The sequence below is a fragment of the Argopecten irradians genome, chromosome 10 (genome assembly GCF_041381155.1).
Source record: "Argopecten irradians isolate NY chromosome 10, Ai_NY, whole genome shotgun sequence".
Lineage (NCBI taxonomy): Eukaryota > Metazoa > Mollusca > Bivalvia > Pectinida > Pectinidae > Argopecten > Argopecten irradians.
The window spans coordinates 35,712,906-35,738,901 of record NC_091143.1 but is presented as its reverse complement, the minus strand read 5'-3'; the positions used below and the strand labels follow the sequence as shown (position 1 = coordinate 35,738,901).

The window sequence follows — 25,996 nt, the reverse complement described above, 5'->3', positions numbered from 1 at the left end:
AAAATGTAAACCACGCTTTTGCTTCGTGGTCTTACCGTATGTACTCATTTCACTTCAATATAGATGAAAATATAATGATTTTGCCAGTACTGCCAAAAATCATTTTCAGCTCTTATTTGTTCATATAAAATTAAAACCTATGCATTGAAAGTACTGGAATTCTCAAAATGTCAATAACTTTTGGTGATGAATAACATATTAAAAGCTCATCTCCATTCGCGAGTGTCAAAAATGCGGCACATATAACTTTAAAGCATGCACATCTGTATATTTTTACAACATGTTCACCTTTTCTTTCAAAGACATTAACACAGTCATCATATATTATCACACAAAAACTTCCTTTTTGATCACAGCTGTGGTGCTATAAGAACAAACTGACTGTTGTGGCAACCATATTAGAAATAATGAAATTTAAAACCAAAAACCAAAAATAAACAATAAACATCTAAACACACTCAAAAGCTATAACAAATGGTAAAATTATAATTTTGATAATTTCAGTTGTTTTAAAACATGTCTTTATATTTTTAACGATGAGCTGAGACGACATGAAAATAAATGTTTAATTATCTAGTTCTTAACTTTGTCACTATGAGGAAAAACGGTATAAAGCTAGTATATTAATAATCCGAAATAAAAGGCCAAAATAAATTCAAAGTAAAATCAAAATCATTTCTATGGATCATATAAATTATAAATTCTTATGAATCTAAGACTGTTAAAAATATAACACATAAGCACTGTCATATTGCACAATTTAATAGGAGTACGTACTTGACAACACGTATTCAAACAATTCATTATTTTACATAGAAAACAGTGATATATTCCTTAATGACTAACCAGGTCTACCATACCTTAGCTGCCTTGCTTCATCATATATTGTTTACGTTTGTAACAATACTATTAAACAATGTTCCTTTCATGTTTGACTGGCCACCAGTTGTTGAAAAGACTTTCTCAGCAGAGTTCTTTACTAGATTATCTCCCCCTAGACTGGCCACCAGACCCTAAGTTGTTGATAAGACTTTCTCAGCAGAGTTCTTTACTAGATTATCTCCCCCTAGACTGGCCACCAGACCTTAAGTTGTTGATAAGACTTTCTCAGCAGAGTTCTTTACTAGATTATCTCCCCCTAGACTGGCCACCAGACCCTAAGTTGTTGATAAGACTTTCTCAGCAGAGTTCTTTACTAGATTATCTCCCCCTAGACTGGCCACCAGACCCTAAGTTGTTGATAAGACTTTCTCAGTAGAGTTCTTTACTAGATTATCTCCCCCTAGACTGGCCACCAGACCCTAAGTTGTTGATAAGACTTTCTCAGCAGAGTTCTTTACTAGATTATCTCCCCCTAGACTGGCCACCAGACCCTAAGTTGTTGATAAGACTTTCTCAGCAGAGTTCTTTACTAGATTATCTCCCCCTAGACTGGCCACCAGACCCTAAGTTGTTGATAAGACTTTCTCAGCAGAGTTCTTTACTAGATTATCTCCCCCTAGACTGGCCACCAGACCCTAAGTTGTTGATAAGACTTTCTCAGCAGAGTTCTTTACTAGATTATCTCCCCCTAGACTGGCCACCAGACCCTAAGTTGTTGATAAGACTTTCTCAGCAGAGTTCTTTACTAGATTATCTCCCCCTAGACTGGCCACCAGACCTTAAGTTGTTGATAAGACTTTCTCAGCAGAGTTCTTTACTAGATTATCTCCCCCTAGACTGACCACCAGACCCTAAATTGTTGATAAGACTTTCTCAGCAGAGTTCTTAACTAGATTATCTCCCCCTAGACTGGCCACCAGACCCTTAATTGTTGACAAGACTCTCTCAGCGGAGTACTTTACTAGATTATCTCCCCCTTGTTTTGAAACTATATCTAGAATCAAACATGTAGTAGAGACAAAAATAATCAAGCCAAATTTCAGTGATTTTTTTTATTTTAGAGACGGGTGGCCAGTCTACTTTTATGTAGATATTGACTTGTCGATCATTTTATCAACTTGGGAAGTATATTCCTAAATCATAAACTTGGGCATAATTAGTTATATTTATCAAAATAATAACAATGAATAATAATAACATGGTAACACTGTATCCCATTTTTTCATTTGAAGTTGTAAATACTCTCAGATCGTGCATTTCTTCATTACTCATATGATTTTCGCGAATTTAGAAACATTTGCGACATTTTCCTTTTGCAAGAAAAATGAACAATGACATTAAAAAAATCTAGCATGTTGTTAAAGTCAGTGTTTATTTCATATACCAGTATGTACAACTTACAGTACAGAAACTTCTACATGGAGATCACTCCCGCTGGGAAAGCCTGAGAGCAAATAATGTGGGAAGGTTCTATTGTATGTTACTGTAAACCGAATTATTTTTGCGTATGATATAATTTCGCGGTGACTAGAATTTTTAAAAAATCATCGTCGCGAAAAACATTTCAAATATGATTTTTTTTGCGATTGATCTAATTTCGCGGTGACTAGAACTTAAAAAATCATCGTCACGAAAAACATTTCAACTATACATGGTAAGTCATTAAAACGTGTATGGCAATATATCATATCGCTGAATGAAATCGCCGTGGAAATGGTGTTTGGTATTAATGCTGCGAAATCAAGTCACAACGAAAATAAGTTGATTTACAGTATATTTTCCTCGGTAACGCAGGCGATATATATACTATATAAGTCAATATTCAGTAAATAACTTAAATCTGACACTAGGTTTCCGGGGATGACAGTATCTTAAATCTACTTGGTTTAACTTTGAAAACAAAGACAATTGTACTATACATGTAACATATTTTGTAATATTTCGTTATCAGAATACAATGTAGTTTTAACTTTTAAACATGTCGCATAAGAGTTTCTCCATTGGTGTATTCCCTATTGTTCGACCGAAAAAGATTTTCTCCACTTTATCTGGTAAGACGAATTTCAGGGCTGGCAACATCAGGAGCAAGCGTCCAAATCTGGAGAACAAATGAAAAACCCAGACGTTGGTAAATAAGCATCGGATAAGAGATTTATAGATTACTCATTGCAATATTTATATTATGACAAATTAAGATTGAAAGGCAAACTCCAGGGCTGGTCCAATCAGAAGTAAACGTCCGAATCAGAAGTCTTATAAAAGAAACCATTTTGGTAATAAGCAACAGATAAGAGAGTTATGAAAAACTTAATATAAAATTTACTTTATGATTTTTCAAGATTGAAATTTTTCGTACTTATCCAATATGTGTGGGATGTCAGCGATAACATTCCTGAACGTACAATTTCATCACAAAGATGTAAAGTCACTTAATAAGTTGCTCTGTTTCAAAATGCGATATTTATATTTATTTGACCTTTAAAATTACATAATCGTATCTAAATCATAGGAAACAGGCAACGTGATACAATTTATGTTCACACATTCTGTTCAACGAAATGATTCCATTCCACGTGACCGTGCATGCATGCTTTACAATGTAGGGTAATACAATTCAGTGACACATATTTTAGCAAAAAGAAACGAGCTCAGACCGAAATTCCATATATGAGTGATTATGCAATTTTGTACACTAACTAGAACGAGGAAGTCAAGAAATGCTATACTTTTGATCAAGTTTTATTTTACAAAGGACATTACATCATTTTAAAATAGAGATTTTTATCCTTAAAGTGTGTCAAATCATGAAGACAAATCAGGTCAGCTATTTTAGGGATGGAGGCAAAGAGATAATAAAAAACTGATCAGTGATAAAAGGTGAACCAAAGCCAACAAAATAATAATAAATAAAATTATGATCTATTAATTAACAAATGATATAGGATTTGAATCCATCTCAATATGTTGATCATTCTCACAAACCCTACTGCCAAGTCCACTATCTTGTGACTATGATATTAGTTCAATGATGATAATAAAAAAAAATACTTGAAAGATCATTATGCTGATTATTGTCTGCTTTGAGAGCTAAAAATTGCATCTCCGCCAATTTACAATATGCAGAGGTACCCCTGTACCAATTTCGCTAGCCTAGGGTATACAGGGAGAGAATTGGACAGACTACCTTTGACCAGCGAGGTTGCCCCTGTACGTGCATAGATTTTTATATATAATCCATAAAAAATTATACACAAACGTTGTTGCGTAGTTTAGTAGATGGTATGTGAACAATTTTTTAAAAGAAAAAATCAGTTTTTGATTGATATATTAATAAAAAAAAATGAATTACCGGTTTTGAATGTATTACTTAAGAACAAAAAAGGTAAAATTGGCTATTTCCATGTTGGCAAACATATATTAAAACATCTTGATAAAAAAACTTCGTGATTTCAAACCCTAATGTTAACATATAATTTATGTACAAAAAGAATGTGTTTATATGTTCAACAGTAAGCGGACAAGAACATTCTTATCAACCGGAAGTCTCTCTAGAGTCAGCGAAGGCAATAAATGGGTTTCCAATCTCTTTTATATAGGTTTCTAATCATTGGTTTTTACCTGATTGGTTGTGTGGGATGATGTGCCCGGATGTGTTGCCCAAGCATTATTTGTGCCTGGTCCTGTAAATTCTCCACTTGTATCGGATCTTTAAGTCCCCGCGTCTCTGAAATTACACAACATGAATAAATGTATCATTTCAAACCTTCCTCGAGGTAAAACCGATAACACTTCTTGTAAATAAAGGTGTACTGTTTGGATTGCTTATTACAGAGTTATCTGCCCTTGCGAAAATGTATCGATTGTGACGTCATGTGTTTTCGAGCGTAACGTCATACCTTTCGGAGAAAACGACGTGAATTGCGCAAAAAAAATAATGACGTTTCAATCAACACTTATCCGCAAGGGAGCTAACTCTGTAATATGCAAAGACGGAATACATTTCCTTTTCCATTCTGTATTGCTCACATTAATGGGACTCATTCACGTACCACGTGATACCCGATAACGTTTGTGCGGGACTATTGTTTCTATTGGTGATGGAATGACGTCAAATGACGTTATCGCGGGATAACGTCATTTCAGCGGGAAGATTATAAAGAGCTACGTTCCATCACCACTGGAGATACTAGTCCCGCACAAACGTTATCGGGTATCACGTGGTACGTGAATTAGTCCCATTATAGACACTTATGGTTTAACATAGGAATGATCCTTATAAATAAAATGTGTTGGAGGCATAACAACATACCTGGTTTAAACAATGCTATTGCTTTAAGACAAGCGAATTCCGCTGGATCTACTTGAACTGATTTGAATCTTGCAAAGACTTCACGAAGAATCCGAATGTCTGAGAAACCTGTTTTCCCATTGGTTGGTGCGTTGTGCATGTGATCCTGTGTAGCCAATAGTGGCGAGGCTTCCATTGGCATTGACCACTGAATAGCACATAGAAGGAATAATTCGCTCCACGCCTCTTCGAGGAGAATAACCTGTGAGTATATCAATATATGATTTTAAATACAGTATAAATGGTTGCAAGATAGATTTCAGTCAATTTCGTATGACATGTTGCTTTCAAGTAACTTTTTTGTAATTTGAAAAGTCAACAGAAAATGTTTTAGCTGGTGACAATAGTCTATTATATAAATTTATCCATACCGAATCAAATTTTTGCAGCAAAAATATCAAACCGCGGAAAGTTACATTTTATATATTGTTAACTAATAATGCATATTGTTGATTACGAAAGTGAATTCAAAATTCGCAAGAATAGGACATCATATTGAATATTGTTTTCACCGGATGAAAATAAAATCTTCAGTTTAGTTCCACCTAACCTTTGTGGATACTTTTCACAATTTAATCATTTTACGATTCCATTTCCATCTCGGTAATATTCTGTAATGATTTTAAAATATTATTTTTTTAGATAATCTGATTACCAAGATTTCCTTTCATAAACGCAATGTTGTAATGTTGTGATAGATAAAAAGACAATATATTCTATATATAGAACTTTACAATACCTGTATCGTACGTGTTAAAACGTCGAACTTACCTGGTCGCGAAACGGAAGGTTCGCAAAAGAAGGAAGATTCCGTGCCCAGCGTACAGCCATAAAGAGAAGCCTTGCTGAACATTCGTACATTGTCTCCTGTCCAGGGTTAAATATAGCTGCCTCGTGGTAAGTTGTGGTCTGTTGACAAGGGGCAGACGTCTCGTGGTCCACGCTCGTGACGTCAATAGTCTCTTCGTGTACTATAATAAAAGAACATCAAATTATATAAGCAATACGTTTTTGTCCAAGTAAATTGTCAGATTTGCTCTTTCCATTTTGCTCTTTTATCACCAAGAGTATGCCAATCTATCGAACCTATACAGCATTGTACAAAAACCTCCCTTATCATTTTTGTTGATTTTGTAAAAGTATAGATAAATAGTTCTTTTTTTCAAAATACCTCCATCTTCTTGTTCGATCTTTGCATTATTTTCCGCCGTCATTAAACCGGAAGCAAATCTGTGATTTGCTGCGGGACTGAAAGCCGGATGTGTAGCGGACACCGTCGCTGTATTGTGACACAGTGGATGTTCGGCGTCACCCATGAGCTGGTCGTGTCGAATCTGGGCTGTGTTTCGGGGCTGACGTTCATTCTGTACAGCTGTAAGTAAATATAATGTATTCATTAACATAATTAATACAAATGAATTAATTTTTCATAACTATCCTTATCTTCTGATAGAGTAGTAGTGATATATCCTTTTTCTCATTGCGCACTTCTGTCATATAATTTATATTTTGCATTTTATTTTAGAACGCAATGTTTTGAATTTCACTGTTTACTTTCAAAACGAAACACATGCTGTATCTCGTACACACAATGCAAGCACCGAAAGTATTTTACATTACTTATTTACGTCATATTTTCATAATAAATGCATGCCGTATTATAAGAAGTAATCATGTACTTGATTCACATACTGTAAATCAACTTATTTTCGCGAGCGATTTATTTTGTGTATTTCGCATTAGATAAAAAAAAACGCGAAAATAAATCGCTGCGAAAAAATATACAACCACTAGTTCTAGAGTGTTTTAGAACGTTTTGCCTGTAAGTCGCGAAATAGAATCGGAAATATCGTTGGGCTTGGAATGGTGAAATTAACTCGCCGCGAGAATAAGTTGGTTTACAATAAAATATTTTCACTCAGCGTTACGAACACTTGTCTGATTCTTAAGCCAATGTTATTTGAATTTCAATAATTGTTTGTGTCTCACAATATACTAAAAGTCTACCCATTTTAGCGAAGTCAAATTTTAGCGCAAATGCGAAAAATTTGAATTTTGATTTATAAGTGCGAAATAAATTAGCGCGATTCTCGATTCAATACCGGAAATTACTCTTTTTAAGATAATTAGCGCTGTATAAGAATAAGCGCTTCAAAGACACCGCAATACGCACAAAAATAAAACTACTGCTAAAATAAGTCTGTTTACAGTATACGGTTTTACTACTTACCATCCTTGTTCATACCCATATTCATACATTTCTTAAGCCGACAAGCCTGACACTGATTTCTATGGGCTTTGTCTACAACACACATTCCCGTTCCTGCCTGGCACCTGAAAAGAAAAAATGATAAGGTATGAAAGGATCAAAAAGGTGACTATCTAGACGACATCACAATTTGATAAAGATATATTGATATACTAATTAGTATTAGGGTGTCAGTTATAATGATTTTTATAGCGATATTGTTAATATACAACAGATTCAATTAATGCAATGCTATTTCATAATACTGTTATCATATCGTGCATATGCATTCGTTATTTTCCAACAATTCTTGAATAGGTTAGACTCTACTGAAAAATGACAAAACCTTTTGTAAATGCTTCAGCAGAAATCACATATGAACTAATATATAATACTACTTTAAACCAATATAAAGGAACTTAAACCTGGAAACCAAAATTATTTTTACCTGTATATCAATTTGCGCCTGACACTACGTTTGAAGAATCCGCTACAACCGTTACACGCCAGGATCCCGTAATGCTTTCCACTTGAGGTGTCTCCACAAACCACACAAACCAGCCCGGGGGAGCTTCTCTTCATCGGTCCCATACCTGGGCTCAAGGGGCAGCTCATACTGATGGAAGGGGTGTTGGCTGACACAGAGAGCGTTGGGGATGGGGAGTGTGACACCAGAATGGCTGGGGGCGAGCGTGAAGGAGACATGGATCTCACACCTGAAAGATAAATGGATAATCTCAATTTTGTGTTTTAAGACTGCTATTTCCGTGAAGAACTATGGCCAAAATAAACTGTCATTTCTGTAGTGGATGAAATGCCATTTGGCTAAGAACTGTCTACTATTGAAGCTGAAGGATATAAGGTTTCTTGTCTAGTTTGTCAAAAACAAATTGGACTCTTACAAAAGATAGGTATACAATGCGTCTGTGAAAAGAAAATACGTAGCAATAATATGTTGATCTGATACCCGATGTTCTTTAAATATTTCCTCATTTGTTTCAGGTCCTTTGAATCTCTGTACATAGTCAAATGGCAGCAATGTGGAACGTGTAAGTAAAATAATAATGATAACTGATTATAAAATTGAATAGATATGATGCTTCTTTTACTCTTGCAATTAAGCTTATTTTAATTCGCTTGGTCAACACTGACTGCTTGGGAAATGAATTTGATATAGTTGCCAGGTTTGGGAACTGAATAAACCTGTATGATGTAAACTTGGAATACAATTGCGTATTCGATAGATTATAAATTTAGCTTTGTGAAATTTGTTTAAAGTAACTTTTCAGTTTATTTTGTAATCACAAACATTTACAAGAAAAAAATTACTATGTTCTCTCTGCATAAAATATTGACAAAAGCCAGGTATGTTGTTACTGAGACCAACTGTGAAGTTTTGGGAAAAAATATTAAAAAATTAAAAATAATTGATATGGCTTAGAATAAATACAAAACGGAACGATGCGGACAATTTCACGGAAACTCTCGATTTCCAGAAAATATCACATGACCCGTTCGGTATCGGCTATAGGCCTATATGTACTAAACGCTTCGGTGATTGTCGTGACCCCATCGACTTCGCACGTGAAAAATAGAAACTAACAGATGAATAGCTGTAGAAATTGTGTAGCCCTATACACAGGGAACTGGTTCGAATTTCTAACCAACACTATATATATGTATTATAGAATCAATTATTTTTTTCGTTAAGATATGCGTCACTGATATGTAGAGCCCGTTTATTAAAATAAAGTCGGATTAAAATATATGTCTGTTTTTCTCTACCGTAAAGTTCATACCCTTGATACTATAACACTGTTGGTTAGCTATTTGTGCCAGGTCCCTGTGAGCCTATAAAGAAAGCAATTGTCGGTAATTGCTGGGTTTGCAAGTGAAGATGGAAGGTATGTTTACAAGACGATTTTTGACCGTTTGATATCATAGGTTTATCTGCATGGACTAATGTCATAATACACGTCATTTATCTTTTTCTAGGTCATTGGTTCAATGTTCGATCATTGTAAACGCTAGTGATTGCAAAAAGAATGAACAGTTACGTATAATGGGCATTAAAGGAGAGGATGCATTTAATGTATAACAACTAGTTTTTCGTGAAATTATCATTTGCGTTTTCATGCCTAATAAATTATTGGTAAATATGGCCCTACTTTTTCTGTTCGAAAAGGATCAATCGGCTTGTTAACTATTCATTTAGATAATGCCCTATTTTAATTTTAAGAAGTGGTGAAAAGTTGGAAATACAATAAATTAATATTATATTAAAAGTAATATCATTATCACTTTAGAAGTTCTTATTTAATTCCAGTTAAAATATCAAGTAGAAAAATAACATTTATTTCTAGTCGTTTATTATTAAAACAATTTTGTTGTTTTTCAAATATTTTGATATGTATAATTGCGAAAAATAACTTTGTTTTTATTTGGTTCAAAATAATATGAAAGTAATCTATGAATGACAAATTTCGATTTTAAAGCATTAATGTAATTTTTAATTGTGAATTTTAATTTGATATATGGCATACATTTTTGCATGTGCAATCTCTTTGGTTGAATTGTTCTGACGATTAAATCTGCCAGAGAGTCTTTTATATTGATCTTATAAAATTTTGATAGATTTTTATAATTTATATTCAATTTGTATGCATCAAAGACTCTCATTTCGTAATTTTCCCTATATTTAAATGTTGCAGTAGACGTGGCATGGAAGGTTCCTGATGTTGGTATTGAAGAGCGTTGAAGATGACGATACGGGGCTGAAGATCTGCACTATGGTATGCATGCCAGCGATAGGCCAAGTACTTTGTCTTCTTCATAAAATTGTACCAGTATGTCTTCTGTATATTACCTAGATGCTTTACACAAACTGATTAGCTACTATTCCAGAAGCTTAATGGCTTAATAATTGCACTAGTAATATCATTATCACTTCCCGTACATGAACACAAAGAAATCAAGCAGCTTGATGTCTTAAACAAGATGAATTACCTGCATGTTTTAATTTTAACAAAATAAACAGGGTAGTCAAGACCCCATGCTGAAATGACAAAATGCACCAGTATGATGCTGCGAGTTTCTCGCCATATAGAAATCTCTAGTTTTACGCTCTGATTTCATTATATGTGTAATAATTAGCCGTTCTACATACACCACGCCTTCATCAAAGCCAATTTTCTTGTGTTGATTGTGAAAAACATTAACATTAAAAGCTATGCGTGCACGATGAATTCCCATAAATTCTAATTGTTTTATCACTCGATGTACATAATGGGTACTTTCCTGGTGTACGTAGATATATTAAAACAATGAAAGATATAGAATATCCCGCTTATGTTCACTATTTACATAGAAGAAATTGTTTTACATCGCATACGTTATTCAATTAACGGGTATCGTTAATTGCTTTTTACTTGAATTTAACTTTCTAATAAGTTTTCTTTTCACTAATACGTACTAGTATTGTATATTAATTTGTTTAAAATTGTAATTAGCAGTATCATAATTAAATTAAGACATTGTGAACGTAATCACAGTATTATTCTAGAAATGTCGTATCGAATGCGTACGTATGACTCATAATAAACTTGTTTACTAGACGTCATCGATATCTCTCCAATTCTTGAAAATCGAAATTCTAAATCACTGACTTTAGTTACATATACATAATGTATATAAAATATATAATATATCTAACTTTACTTCTATGTTCCATTGCTTTTGTCTTAATTCTAATATAGGTACGCCACCTAGCGTCAACATTTAGAGTGACAAAGATGGAAAGAAGACATCGAAAGCTCCCGGTAAGTTTGAAAATAATATTGTTTGTATGAATTTATGATTATACATTGCAAAATATTATCAATAAAGTATCAAATTGTCTTATTAACAACAAGATTTCTTTAAGTAAAGGCAATGATTTTTATTAAAACGTGTGGGGAAAGAAGTCAGAGTACCAAATAAATATCACCGACCCGCTATTGTTGACTAGCATTTGTTTCGAATACAGTTGCTAAGGTCTCATGATGAAATGCTAGATAACTTTACCACACAAATACCGCGACCTAGAGGTGAAGACAAATACTATATATATTAATATCCTAACCAATCGTCCAACGCGTTCCTCCAAAATTAAAAAAAAGAACTACAGAAAGTTCTGTCACATCATATAGAATGCTTTATTATTAAAACAAACAAAACAAACTTCAGTCTGTTATCAGAATTACTAACAAGCTAACATACATTGTAACGGAAATTATTTTGACGTTCAAAGGAAGACGCTTTATTAATTTCTAATATTTCTATCGGAATCAAGTGCATTAAGGGCTTCATTGATCGAAGGTCAAATAACTCAAATATGTTTTTGCTATTAGTTTATCATGAAGCTAAATTGGAAATCGTATTTTCAAAGAGTGGGATTAATTGCAATAATTAACCAATGAATAATTAATAGTTCTGATTTGTGTGGTTAGATCTAGAAACACGTGATCTCGTGACGTTTGATGAAAGAGACGATATTAGCACAGCAATGTCATTGTTTGTAAGGTCAACCAGTGCATAGAGATCAAATCAGGTCAGGGTCATGGTTTTTAGTTTTAGGTTAAATTATGAAGTGCGGTATAGTGAATTGGCTTTGATTGATGCTGTTCTAAATTATGTATACCGACTAAACATATTAACACAGGGGGTTGTATCATTACAAGGGACATACAAAAAATACAAATATATTCAGACAATTATGACCTCTAACCCCGATTTCTTAAAATAAAAATCACTAACGTTAAAACATAAATTTCCTTAAATACCATATGTAAAAAAAATTAAGTCCGTTTTTATATAAGATTGTTTCAAGAAATCGGAGCACGAAGGAATAAAAAGTATAAAAAAGGACCCCATGATTTCTTAAACATGTTATGTTTGTGAAAAGTGGTATATGAATTGTTCAATATCTATAATACAAATTATGTCAAATTAAGTCTAATCGCTGTATATAATATTAATATTTATTCATTTATGGGTCAAATATGCGAGCAAGGCAAGCCATTTGTCAAGGAACTGTTGTATCGAAATATCAAAATGAAATGAAAATGTAATGATAGGAAAATCAGGATAAGAATTGTTAGAAACTAATGATGCTAAAGATTAAAAAGATTACAATAGCTTAAAATTCTATCTGAAACATGAGATGGCCCTTTTTAAGAGATTAAATTCGGCATTTTTATTCCTCCAGTAATACGATGTATAAATTACATTAACAACTAACATCGAACGTGATGCTATATCATTTTTGTATCAGACATGCCATTTGAATTGATTCACTTTTCCGCATGAATGCTTAATTAACATTTGCATCCTTTCCTCTGTGCCGCTGGCCACTCTGTTAACTCACTGAAGCGTGACTTGCGACCACCTGCATCACGTTTGCGGCTCACCTCCGGCTCGAGATCAACCCCTTGCAGCTAAGCATATCGTGCCGCTTTATTATAAGTACACTGAAGGGCAGAGGAATGCCACAAACGAATTCTGGATGTATCGAGCATTGTCTGCTTCATTTATCATAATAAACTTTTTCAATTTTTGGGGAAAAAAATCAAGAGCAAACAAAAAGGGCCCAATTTTACACAGTGTATCCAATAGGTGTTTTCGTTATCTGATTTAAAAAAAAAACATCAATTTTTTGCTCGTCCGTTTTGCTATAAAGAGAACATAATGGTTTTATATTAAATCCGTATCAAGCTTACAATGCTCATCATACATTGTAGCTGTAGGCAGTTTACGTGGCGATTAAATTCACTGATTGAAATCTATTCATCTGTAACCGGTGAAATTTGAGTGTTAATTTGTCGTTGATGATGCTGCGGAGGCCGAACTCTATCAGCACGTCATAGTTAATCACTGTACCCCGATGTGAGACAATTAATCATTGAAATAGACATGGCTAATCATTGTAGGATTAGTGTGGTTATAACTGTGTGAACAATGAACTTATGGTATTATTAATGTTCATGAATAATTCAGCGACCAGAATGAAAACTGCTAAAAGTGCACACCTAAAAATCTTATTGATATCATTTTTAATTTTATTCATTACAAATATTCTCGTATCATATAGCTGAAGGAAATAACAATTTAATGTTAGACAGAAAGTAGAAAAGTACAGTAATTTCTGGTTAAGTACTTTTGACAAACAAAATATACAGTCAAACCTGTCTATATCGACCACCCAAAGAGTAAGGGAAAAAGTGATCTCAGTGTAGCCAAGTGGCATCAAGTGTAGCCAAGTGGCATCAAGTGTAATCATTTGGTACTCTAAGAAAATGGTCTTATTAAGCAGGTGGTCTTTATACAGAGGTGGTTAGGTTATAAAGGTAGGTTCAAATGTATTATAATATTGTGACATATTCATTTCATCGGAATGGATTTTCATTGCCATTTGTAACGTATGCTACAAATGACAAAAAAGATCAAACAAAACGAAGGAATTGTGTAGAAAAATCTTATCTTAAAACTGACCTTTTAACACAATATTTAAAAAAAAACATTTAAAGATAGCGAGTTATCTCAGTTTTATTTCCAGCAACTGATGTTTTTATAACTTCTCTGTTATTGTCATTTCATGAAGTCTACAAAGCAAACACGAGAAACAAATATAATGAAGACAAACACCAGTGGACCCAATTAACATTCATTAATATTTACGACAGTTAAAGTAGCTGGTCTTTCGTGTCGACATCTCATTGTATTTCTACTCTCTCGTTTAATACCAGGTATTTCGGTGTTGAACGGTAATGTGTTTATTCAAAGATTGAAGACAAAGATCGAAAGGAAATGGTAACCAAACTTAGGAAATCAGTTTTATGATGCCATTTCGTGTAACATCAAATGCGTGCCCAGAACGATCGCGGCGACTATCATTTCCGGTGTAGATCTGAAATAAATGATTTCTTGCCCATTGATTGGTTGATCGTTTTGTTTTTAAACAAATGTTTTAAATATTTGATGCTGATTTTCTAAATTTAAACTTTGTGGTCTGTGTCTTGAGTTGGTGGCAGCTGCCCTGAAGTTAATAGTTAGATAGCATGTAGGCATTAATTAAGTCCCTACATAGAAATCGTGATACAGAAACAAAGAATAACTATATAACTCACAAGTTCATTAAACAATGTGGGTTTTTTCACATTTAAACACGATTTACAAGCCTGGTGTGTACATTTCAGTAAACAGCAACAAAGTTTATCATGATACAAACCTTTGAATATAGACATAAAACAACGTTTAGGAATTAAAAAAAATATCTAAGAAAATGTATTAATAAAGCGGAGTAAGCGTTCACATACAAATTGTTACATGTGATCCTCACATGTCAACTAGTAAAATGTGTTGGTATTGTGGTCATTGAATGATATTATGTTAGCATACTAGCTATTTTTCTATCTTATAATATAAATTTTTACACTTTGAATAATTCAAACAAGATCTGTGCACAAACTAACATAACGATTTACACTATATCGTCAGCGAGAAGTATTCTTGAAGAATCGTAGCATGATTAAGAAGAAAAAAGTGCAAAGACAGAAACACAAACAGGAATAAAAACAATTCTTTGATGCTATCATCTATTGATTCGACAAAAGAGCAATGGAAAACAGGTGAGTATCTTATGAAAACCTTATTCTACACAATAGGAACCGTAGTGCTTTGTTCTAAAATTCCTTCTACCATGCACAAATATAAATGGGGTATTTTAAACCGCTCTAGTGACGTGAAGTCTTGTAGTCCGTGATGACCATTTATTTGTCACGGATTATTTTACATCTTTTCTGTCAGAAGTCCCAATCGTTAAATCCGACTCCCTCTGGAGCCCTGACAAACTAAACCATTTTTACGATAACACGTGCACCAATTAAGGAGTTTTTGTTGAGTTAATGTTGCTGATTAACGTCCATTGGTCAGTCCGTATGCCTATTGTCAATCATTTTATATCCTTCAATTGTAGTGGACACCCGCAGATGTGGAGGTTTATCGTTCAAAAATGATGAAACGCTCTCGCCATTGTTGCACTTTTAAAGAATAGAAAAAATAAAGTCAAGAACCACTTTATGAAATGAAAGGCATTTAAATTGCTTGCTCAAGTTGACCGTTCGACCATTTCGTACTTTCGCATTTCCACATACCCGTTTTATATTTCTTCCGCTCTCTGAATCAGCTGCATGCAACAAGATGTAAAGCATTCATAAATCTTCACTATCAACGTGTGCAATTCTATGAAAAGTTATTACATGTATCTTCGGGCAAAAAAGTATTACATGTATATGCTGTTACAAAACATTTGACAACGTCAGGCGAATATACTCATATTGATAAACATTCTTTATTTTTATGTAAATATAAAGAAAACGATAAGATTTGACGAGTTTGCGATCTGCGAAAACATAATGAAACCAAAGAATCATCGAAAATTTGATATTAATAATTTAGCTCTAATTTAGTTTTTCATGATGATTACCATTATTTATCAATAATTATCAATAATTTTCGTCGTGTGTATATATCATTGTAAACGATAAATATTTTGATTAATTTAATTAAAAATAAATTAGATATCATTGCTGAATAAAATGGAACTAACGAATATCGTATTTCATAGAAATGAATGTTAGAGTGTTACAGGTGTATTATCGATATTTCGAATTTCAAGAAGTAGTATCATATCTCGATTCAATTATATCGCGTGAAGCAACTATCCTTCTTCATTATATCGTCATAGCCCCAGGCATAAGTTAATTACAAATTACTTCATTCATATTTGGAAAAAAATATTTAAAAAAAAAAACTTAATTAAAGATAAAAATCACACAGTACAACGAATTATCATTTTCTTTTTTGATTATTCTTTAGTCTTTTTTTCTGATTAAAACATAATTAAAACAATCATGTAAAGCAAACATTAGAAATATTATTAGAATAATCATATTTCTTTAAGACAATATATCACGTGACGAAAATCTCATCAAATATGTATGAGCTCCATTTTTTAATGAATTCGGAAATTAAATTTTGAATCGATTTCATGTCATGAAACTTTCACGAAAGTTTAACTTAACCACATAAAACATTTATAAACTAATTAAGTGTACGTTCAAACATGAAAGTATGTAATATGTCATGTCAAAATGCATTTTTACCACTTCCCTAACTGCCACATTCATCAAATGAATTCAAACGAAACCAAATAAAAATACCGTTCACATCACCATAAATACCTAAATATTTCAAAATAACGGAAATGAAATTTTGCAATGGATTCAGCCGTTATATAGAAGATCAGAGACAAAGTCAGCACCAGCATCCGCTTTCATTTATTTTCTCATTTCTATGAGGTGATGTACAATCTGAGAGCTAACCTCCTCACCACTTCTTAAGCAGACATGATAAAGTATTGTCAGTTTGTTCATCAGCTTCCCGAAATCAACCCCGGGTTACATAATGTGGTTTTAAAGTTATATTATATAATATATCCTGAATTAAGATTTAAGATTTCACGTTTTATGAAAACAATGATACCATGAGGAATTTGTTGAATCACAAGCGTCCTTATCAAATCTGAAATTGGAACATCAATTGTGTTAGCAGAGTTATCGTGAAGGCTTCATAACCCTCAGCTAGAAGACATTAATTTATGTCATATCACAACCATCGCCTAGCAGGGACATTATGACAAAGAAAAACCATTACACCGGACAATAAATCGTGTTTGATCCTAATTATAACCGACCAGGTGAGTGCTAAGTCTTGACTTTGCACCACGAGTGGTCAGTTTTGGACATCTGGCGTGGATGACCGCTACACTTCATCCCATACGGTTATATGAAAGATGAAGTTCGTGAGTTTATTTGTGTGTAATAGTTCTATTTCTTTTAATGTTCCACGTCCATATACACACACTATCAGTCATTTAGGAGACATGTACATTTTCATCGTATTTTCATTTATTTAAAAAACAATACTCAAAGTTATGACATATTCACCATACTCAACATAATGTGCCGCAGATATTCCAATTTCCTTCTCATGTATTTTGACAACTTTCAATTGTAAACTCAGTTGTAGTCAAAGCGTTATATTTGACATCCAGAGATAATGTAACCAAGTGTTTTATTTCTGTCGTTTAATTCAAAGAAAACATACTTTCAGTATATGTTACGAAAATTGACAATATCATTCATACTTATGCGCAATAAGGTCATTGTTTATTTTATATTTGCTTGAAGAGCACCAAATATAATTTCATTAATTTCTCTATGTTGCTAGTGAAGATACCAATGCTGATAAAATTGCATATTTTAATTTTAATGATATTTTAGTAATTTCTGACGCTGAAGTATTGTGCTTAATGCGTTCTATTAATTTGCCGGATATCAATCACAAATGTGTTTCAACATTTCGAACATTATTCCACCAAAATAAGTATTCTGAAAATTAATTACAACACAGAAATATCATTTCTCCTGTTTTATGAATACCAAATTACCAAGTAAATGTCTATGATGTTTAATGTTACACAATTCATTTGCCTCTGCTATTTTTTCATAAAATATTTAAAAATCACAATTCGTTTTCCTTTTTTAACTATCTACAGACGATTATTGATAGCTAAAGTTGTTGCCAAGCACTTTTTCAGACAACAGAGACATCCAGCTGTTTTAAATTCACCGGCTTATTTCACAGACTACATGGTCCACAAACCTCAACAATCAAATAAGGGAATTTAGACATAGAATGTACACATATCTTAAGAAAATCCTGAAGCGATTGTCATCACACGACGTGCCATATACGACAATCAAAGACAACTGCTTTAAATTCACCGACATCAGTAACCGACTACATGGATTGCTCCCCTACATATAACTGGATTACCCTGCGAATGTGATGTTTTCACGCCATTGCATAGCATGCATGGTTCGCTGAAAACTATCGAAACCCAAATCAGCCGCGCCAGCGAATTCGGCAACACCGTCCGGATATCAAATCCTTGACAAGTGTATGATTTGATTCTGTAAAATTCCTGGAAATCGAAAAATCAAATAAAAGACCCAGTGCCTAATTGAATTATTCTATTTTCTCGACTTCCATAGCACTTATGCTGGAAACAAATTAGCACCGTCAACCCCGGTCCTTTAGATCTAATTCTGGGCAATTAAGGGCCGCCAATTGGCAATGATACGTCGGGTGGTAGTCAGAAAGAATCATAGAAGAGCCATCGAGAATTCGCCGTGCAGCTGTGATTCACGACGCTGTCCATTTCACGGGGATGTCAGTCTGTATAGGAATCAGGATTGAGGTTGATTTCATTGCCGAGTTGTATCGAGGAGGAAATAATCACCGGATCATGTGAGATGGTAACGATTGGAAAGCTTAACTGATGATACTTTAATACAGTTACCGGGTCTCATTATAGCGACAATGCCAAGAAATTGTGTTTGCGCTGATTAATTCAAGTGTTGTTAAGAGACAATCTCGCGGAAATAGCAGAAATAAGATAATGTCATCAATGTTGACAAATTAGTTCAGTTCACGACATCAGAATTCCAACGCTCACCCTCATGAGTTAAATGATTTATCGAAATCTGAAAAATGGTGGAAGCGGTTTGTCACTGCAAGTGTTAATCAATGAAGAAATATGCAACAAAAACAAACATATTTGCTCAATTAATAGGATTTATGATTCTTTTTTTGAAATTTTATCTTAGAATGTGCCATACCTAAATTCTTCAGGTTTTAGCACAAAATAAGATGTTGATCTACAGTTTTTATTTTTATAAAAAAAAATCATCAAGATACTTGTTTATATCAGAAAGATGGCTCCTATTATTTAGTGCAAACTATGGAATATGATAGACAAAACCGGTTTCCATTTAGTGGATCAAAAATGTAATCCCCATACGGAATTTATAGTTCATGTCGTATGTTGATATAATTGTCTTAAAACAAGTTAAATATTTTACTTATTGCTAAAATATCTATATGATATTGCCAACGTAAATGTTTTGCGCTTTTGGTGTTTTATCGAAATAAAAATGCTATTATTCTGATGACTAACGAATAACTGTAAGTGTATAAAATTATTTCCGCGGTAATTTTAAATTAGCGATTTTCGATGTAACATTTTATGACGCAATTAAATTGGTACAAATACTGCATCTAGCTTCTAAAAATATTTCAAAACGCACATTACAGTGAAATAAACAGACAGCCTCGAAACCTAAAGTCACAACATCGTTTATATACTCATAAATACGTAATTACAAATATAGATCTACATGTACTTACATTCATGAACCCACGGGTGTAAATACATGTTCTTTCTAGTTTCATTTTCGATATGTTAGCTGAACAAGTCTACCCGAAAAGGTTTGTGAATTACATTAAAGCATCGTAACATGAAATATTATGCGTATCATAACCTTGTCTAATTATTCATGCCTTTTCATTATGGAAATGACAAATGACAAGAAATTGTAACACGATTTTGTCAAATGTTTTCCTCATTAAAATGAATTCAAGACAAACATTCAGATGTTACAATGCTTATTCAATATTCATAAAGGCCTATCACTCTAATCGATAACCAATCGATAAGTCGTTAAGAGGTCCACGTCCTAGCTCTTACTATGACTTCTGTGTCCACTAGAGCTAATCTTACATGAATCATTCCTATCTACGTTTTGTCTCTGGATGATCTGCAATACGTTAGGTAGTGCTATGATATTTGCCACAAGTGAAGGATTTCCTACTTAAAAGACATGGAACGGTATAGACTTTAATTAGCAACCCTTGTTTTTGACGAGACGGTAGGCTTCTAACGTTCAGAGAACATTACTTATTTATACATTGATTAGGAAGGACGATTTATAAACAAGTTTTGACCTTGGATATCAAGGCTATTAACAGCAACAGAACAGGTGCAAAATTTGCAATTACTGCAGGTGTACAACGTTGTTTGGACAAATACACACATTAGTTGATCATGAGGTTATTAAGGATATTCTTAACACTCTTTTATCGAAACCAACTTTCAATTCTAAACTTAAACATCCATACAATATACAGATGTGTACTTGTTTCATCATACTTACAAGTCTTAGATTATTATCTACATCATAGATTAGTTGATATGTTCTGTCAATTTTGTTTTAAATCTATTTGCATCGTTGAGAAATTCGTTTTCAATTTGATGTATCACGTTAAAGAATTGTCTACGTTTTAATTAGTATTGAAAGTCACATCGATATTTAAACAATGCCGATCTATATTTCAGACAAAAATGTTTGTATAAGCAACAAAACTATAAAAGAAATATTTGATGTATATGAATTCTGTAAATAGTACGGTTAAAAACAGAATTATTTTCTTACCGAAATCCATTCAACAGCTTGTTCAGGCTCCGATTTCTCGAAAAAAGTGAAGACTTCAGTCAAAGCTTAAGTTATTCTCCTTATGTAAGTTATCTTTAATATTTGTGACTGAAGTTCATTTTTGGCTGAAGTTGTTTGTTTCAACACTTGGGGCCATGAAATATTAACGCTAGTAGAAACACAAGGCATTTTTGTTGCACTGTCCCATAATCTACTTCGTCCTTTCAAGACTTGACCGTATTGGTATTATCAAAAGTTATGATAATTGATGATGGCAAAAATTAATCTAAACAATCTCAAACAATACTCATGGGGAGGCAGGGATATCCATTAAATATTGACCGCAAAAATGATAAATTTCATTAATTTTCAGTTTTGATTTATGAAAGAATATCTAAAGGATATGTTTCTTCCCGAGGCATATTAAACTTAATTAACTGTAAAATATTTATTTTAATATTTTCTTAATGAACAAATAATAAAAACATTTCAGTAATAATACAGCTGTTGTGCTGTCTTGATTCTTCAAAAAAGGTAGGAATATAAAAAGAAAAAAGAGGAAATCCAACGAGCACTTTAAGATTTTAGAGTCTGTATCATATTATTGGTACACGAATCCGTGCCCATGAACAGAAACTAGATCATAATAGTGTTAGTAAAAATAATCAGAAATCAAATTTTCACAAATCAAAGACAAAACCCATTGGCAATCACTTTTTTTCAACAAATCGACATATGTTCTATGATATGTAATTGGCAGATATGGCTTCATTTACATTTTTGTATTTGAATAAAAACTAATCGGGACGTCAAAGAGCTATCCGGATGTATTTTGAATTAATTATAATTGACATTTAAAAAGGAGTTTGTTTCAGATATTGATTAAAACTGAATTAACATTTTGATAAAGTTTTCAGTTCAATAAAAATTACATAACTTTTCCCCCAAAAAGTCACAAGTTGAGTTCCGCTGTGTACATTGATTAATAAAACAAATTAAAAGTTATTCAGTTTATTATTATTGCGGGTTTGTATTATCGTCAGTCATTCTATATAGAGAAAATCCTATAGAAAAGAAATATTCAAATAGATTATGTTAGCTGATGATAAAGTCATTTTCTGATAATTGTTTGAAAGGTATATACGATTTTGCATGATGATCAGTCTAGGTTTTTGCATCTGGAACTTGTTATTCCTGAAAAAATGCCTTGAGTAAAGATTTCATACAATAATAGAAATCAGAATTTCGCAACACGAGGACTTAATTTAATACTTAATTAACCTGGAAATATACCTGTGGCCTGATATTAAGTTTCGGATCACTAACTTTTCCTAACAATGAAATTTAAAACATATTGAAACATTCTAAAAAATAATTTTAATTACATTCACATGTTCTTGATATAATGCATGAAGTATTTCCCATTATTTCTTCCATACTATGATACATTATTTTGATAAATGAAATAAGAAAACACCAGTTGTATTGTCATAAACAAAATTCAACATTTTTGCAAAAATTAAGGATAATTGAAATGAAAATTGAATATTCCAAAATTGAAATTGATAGATCTACCAACCCTTTATTGACAGCTCAATGATCTTTTATTCACAAAACTTATTCATAAGTAACATGACAGGACTACTACAGAATGAAAGAAGCCAACGCGCAAGAAATGCCACACTCAGCACAACTTTAATGGCTTCATTGATTGAAAAATTTAGAAAGACCCCTGAAAACGAAATATATGAAAAACAAATTTCCATATCAATAGAATACCATTTAGAAATGCTTTTTCGATACAACAATAATGTTGCGAAAATTTGCGTAAAGTAAAACTTACCTAATCTTGACGCCTCGCTGATGAGTCGCTGACTGTCAATATTATCGCTCATCATTTTTGCGGTCTATATTGAGCAGAAGAAGAATGAGGAGTAGGAAGCATGGAAGCTTTCGAGCTGTATTTATCGAGCCTAGAGAATCAAACAGGAATGAATTAAGGAGTTAATCTGCTGTTGAATATGTTAATGACATGACAGGGGTCTTCTACGCCAGCCTACAGCGTTGGACCAATGCCTGCATACTTAGCGCGCGTGGTACAGACGCTAGCAGCACATCCCTGATATCCAATTAACACATCAGGGCAATACTAATCGTTTTAATTCCACACAGGCAGTTTAAATTGTGTGTTCCATGACAAGGAAATATTATTTAGATGGTTAAGGAGCGTTCCGATTGTTCGGAGCGATACGACAACTTTATCAATGTATTAGATATATGTTTTACATATAATTATTGTTCTCAGTACATCCTTACCATATTATCCATTAACGTTGTTGAAAATAAGAGATTTAAATACAAACAACGATTTTCATTCCTGCCGAATTGAAAATAAATTTGTGAAGTTCAGCAACTATTTAATACAAAAAGACTCGTGTCGTTCTTGTTACAAAGCCACAAGCTAAATGAGAATAACATTTGACAACTTGGTCCTCATGCAAAGCGTCTTACAATCACTTGTCTGCCACATCCATGACTTAGAAGAAATTTGCCGCGTGCTGGTAGGATCGTAATGATTTCTTTCCGAGAACTCCGACCGTTAATTCATTTTAGAGGTCTGTTTTAATGAGAAAAAATCCACCAGGTATCGAATACAGTGTATAGAACACTTTGGACATGACAATTTATCGGAAGAGGATGGACAGAACAGGAAATATTGTACAAATCACGAATTTACATAATTAGGCAAGAGAATTTAGAAAATGACTCCTTTCGGCTGGTTTGTCCTTTTAAAGACAATTTAGCTACGATGGGGCGGAGGGGGAATGATTACTAGTAATTTGAGGCGATTAAGACATACATATATATAAATGAAACGTAATAAGGCTTTGGTCTCCATGGTTTCTCACTTCCATTTCTCCAGTATAATGCGATTTAAATGGGACATGGCACTAAGCGCATCAGTCGTCCTCTTCCGTTGTAGATATAAATGAAATTCGCTCTATCAACCCCTCTTGAAAGTATCATCTACACGGAAAAACTGACAGAGTAACAACACTAGCTAATAAACAATATTGATATTTTAAGAAAATTTATAATACAGGTGATTTAAATTGAATGGTACTGAGAACGAAGGGTCCGAAAGAACTAGCGTAAAGTTATCGTTCAACGTTATGCAGGTCTAGAATTATATCAAGTATCGATATAATGATAAAACATCTAGTATAATAGTTGCTACATTTCTGCGTTTTGTAGTGAATTATGATTATGATGGTTTTTTGATAGGATATAAATCATCTTTAACCAATTAACATAAAAACTTTAATTAGAACAACCATACAATGATATTAAACCTACAGTGAAAAATGCGTTTAAATATGAGGTATATGTATATATATATATTATGCACATCATTGGTAGTTAGTAATTAGATTATTTGGTTTTACTGTAATATGCCAGAAAAGCCCACTATAGTGAAATGTTTGTGAAATGTTCAAAGTCGCTTGTTGTCCGCAATTACACATTGTGATCGGACATCTTGTATGCCGAACCCTGGCCCTTGCCAGTGTAGTAAAGATTTTTTTGTCTACAATTACTCAAATCGCCTTTACAGTAGTGTGTTTACCTTATTAGGTGCATATTCTTGTCTAAATTTAATTTCATCAACTCATCAGTGGTTATGTGTTGCATTTGATTAACGTACGTGACTTTGGCTCGGGTATGGGTACAGCATACATGTTATATCTGCTTAATCGTATTGATCAACGATTTGGAATTTCAACGGTATCAATCAAAATACTTAACAATGTCGTGGAATTTGAAAATATTTCTTGTTATATGTTTCATAAGGAATATAGAACAATACATTTATGTCATATTTTGCTTCGTGGTTGTGTAACAGAATTAGCCTCATTGAATTGTCCCTTTAAAGGTCATATTTATGTTATCACATTGAGTGTCCTATGTACAAAGAGATAACACTTTGTAACATCTACAACATACGTGTGCTGAAGCTGTGATTTGATCTGCATTTTTATCTTATGATCCTGAAGTCGGTTGTGTAAAACGTTCGTGCCACCCGATCAGCATTTGGCATTGTGACCTGACCTTTGATATGACCTAAGTTTTATCACATGATTGAGTTTGCTATGCTATATCTTACTAAATATTTTTATATGAATTATCCCGTCTTCACTCGTGGATAACAATCAAAATATATTTTAATGTAATGTAGAAATATCAGTTCATCTGTAATAAAGTAGTCAATGACACCAAATATATCGCAGCGCTTCGTTCTTTCATAATAAAACACTTTCAAAAAAGGAAAAGATGTAATGATAATAGTTTAATGGTATTATCAATACCAGAAATATGTTTTGTATACTCAATTATAACACATAACTTTATAATTATAACCCTTTGCATATGTAGCGCATTCTCTTCTGCTGCACATGGTGCTCATATCCTGATATGTTTCCATGAACATCCGTGTAAATCAAAATCTGCCATTTTAAAACGAGTATGTCTTAGGATAACCATTTCAGGTCACCTGAGACTTAATAGTCTTTTGTCCGTCGTCTTGCGTCGTACGTCGTCCGTCGTGCGCCGCGTGTACGTAAATAATATACATTTTCGACTTCTTCTCCAAAACCGCTGAAGCAATTTCAATGAAATTTTGCACAAACCTTTTAAGGCATACGATCAATCAAAATTGTGAATTATATGACCCCCCCATCTGCCAGGGGGCCATGGGAGGGGCCAAAAGGGGTAAAATTGGCTAAAACTTCAAAAATCTTCTTCTTCACTCACAGATGTGGTACATGTAGATCATATACTCTTCATAGATAGAAAGGTCTCAAGGCCTTCTGCACAAATTGTGAATTTTATGACCCTGGGGTCTCATGTTTCCCCTTGGGGAGGGGGTTAAGTTTACTATAGTTTACAAGGGAAAACACATTTTGAACATTATCTGGTCATTTGTAATTGGAAATTAGTCAAATGTTGTCAGAAATATCTCTATTAGCAAATTTTCAGTGACTGGCCCCCAGGGGCCTTAGGGGCGGGGCCAAAAAGGGTCAAATAGAC

General features: G+C 33.3%; 1 protein-coding gene and 1 long non-coding RNA gene across 2 annotated transcripts; one reads left to right on the top strand and one right to left on the bottom strand.

Annotated features, from left to right (window-relative positions):
• Nucleotides 1-759: 759 nt before the first annotated feature.
• Nucleotides 760-8,188, bottom strand: LOC138333758 (photoreceptor-specific nuclear receptor-like). Its single transcript, XM_069282333.1, has 7 exons — nucleotides 7,927-8,188; nucleotides 7,461-7,564; nucleotides 6,402-6,602; nucleotides 6,002-6,201; nucleotides 5,192-5,432; nucleotides 4,501-4,606; nucleotides 760-2,980 (listed from the first exon to the last, which is right to left on the bottom strand). Exons 1-7 carry the CDS (start codon nucleotides 8,181-8,183, stop codon nucleotides 2,848-2,850), a joined length of 1,242 nt encoding a protein of 413 aa, XP_069138434.1. The 5' UTR covers nucleotides 8,184-8,188; the 3' UTR covers nucleotides 760-2,847.
• Nucleotides 6,498-11,298, top strand: LOC138333759 (uncharacterized). Its single transcript, XR_011210026.1, has 4 exons — nucleotides 6,498-6,604; nucleotides 8,481-8,527; nucleotides 10,190-10,270; nucleotides 11,234-11,298. It is a non-coding gene; the product is annotated as an uncharacterized lncRNA (long non-coding RNA).
• Nucleotides 11,299-25,996: the final 14,698 nt, after the last annotated feature.

Excerpts from the sequence above, each read along its gene's own strand:
- LOC138333758 (XM_069282333.1), bottom strand. The coding sequence starts at position 8,183 with ATGTCTCCTTCACGCTCGCCCCCAGCCATTCTGGTGTCACACTCCCCA. Across the intron at positions 7,565-7,926 it reads AGGCGCAAATTGATATACAG|GTGCCAGGCAGGAACGGGAA; the intron begins GTAAAAATAATT and ends TTTTCTTTTCAG. Across the intron at positions 2,981-4,500 it reads CATCCCACACAACCAATCAG|ATTTGGACGCTTGCTCCTGA; the intron begins GTAAAAACCAAT and ends TTTGTTCTCCAG.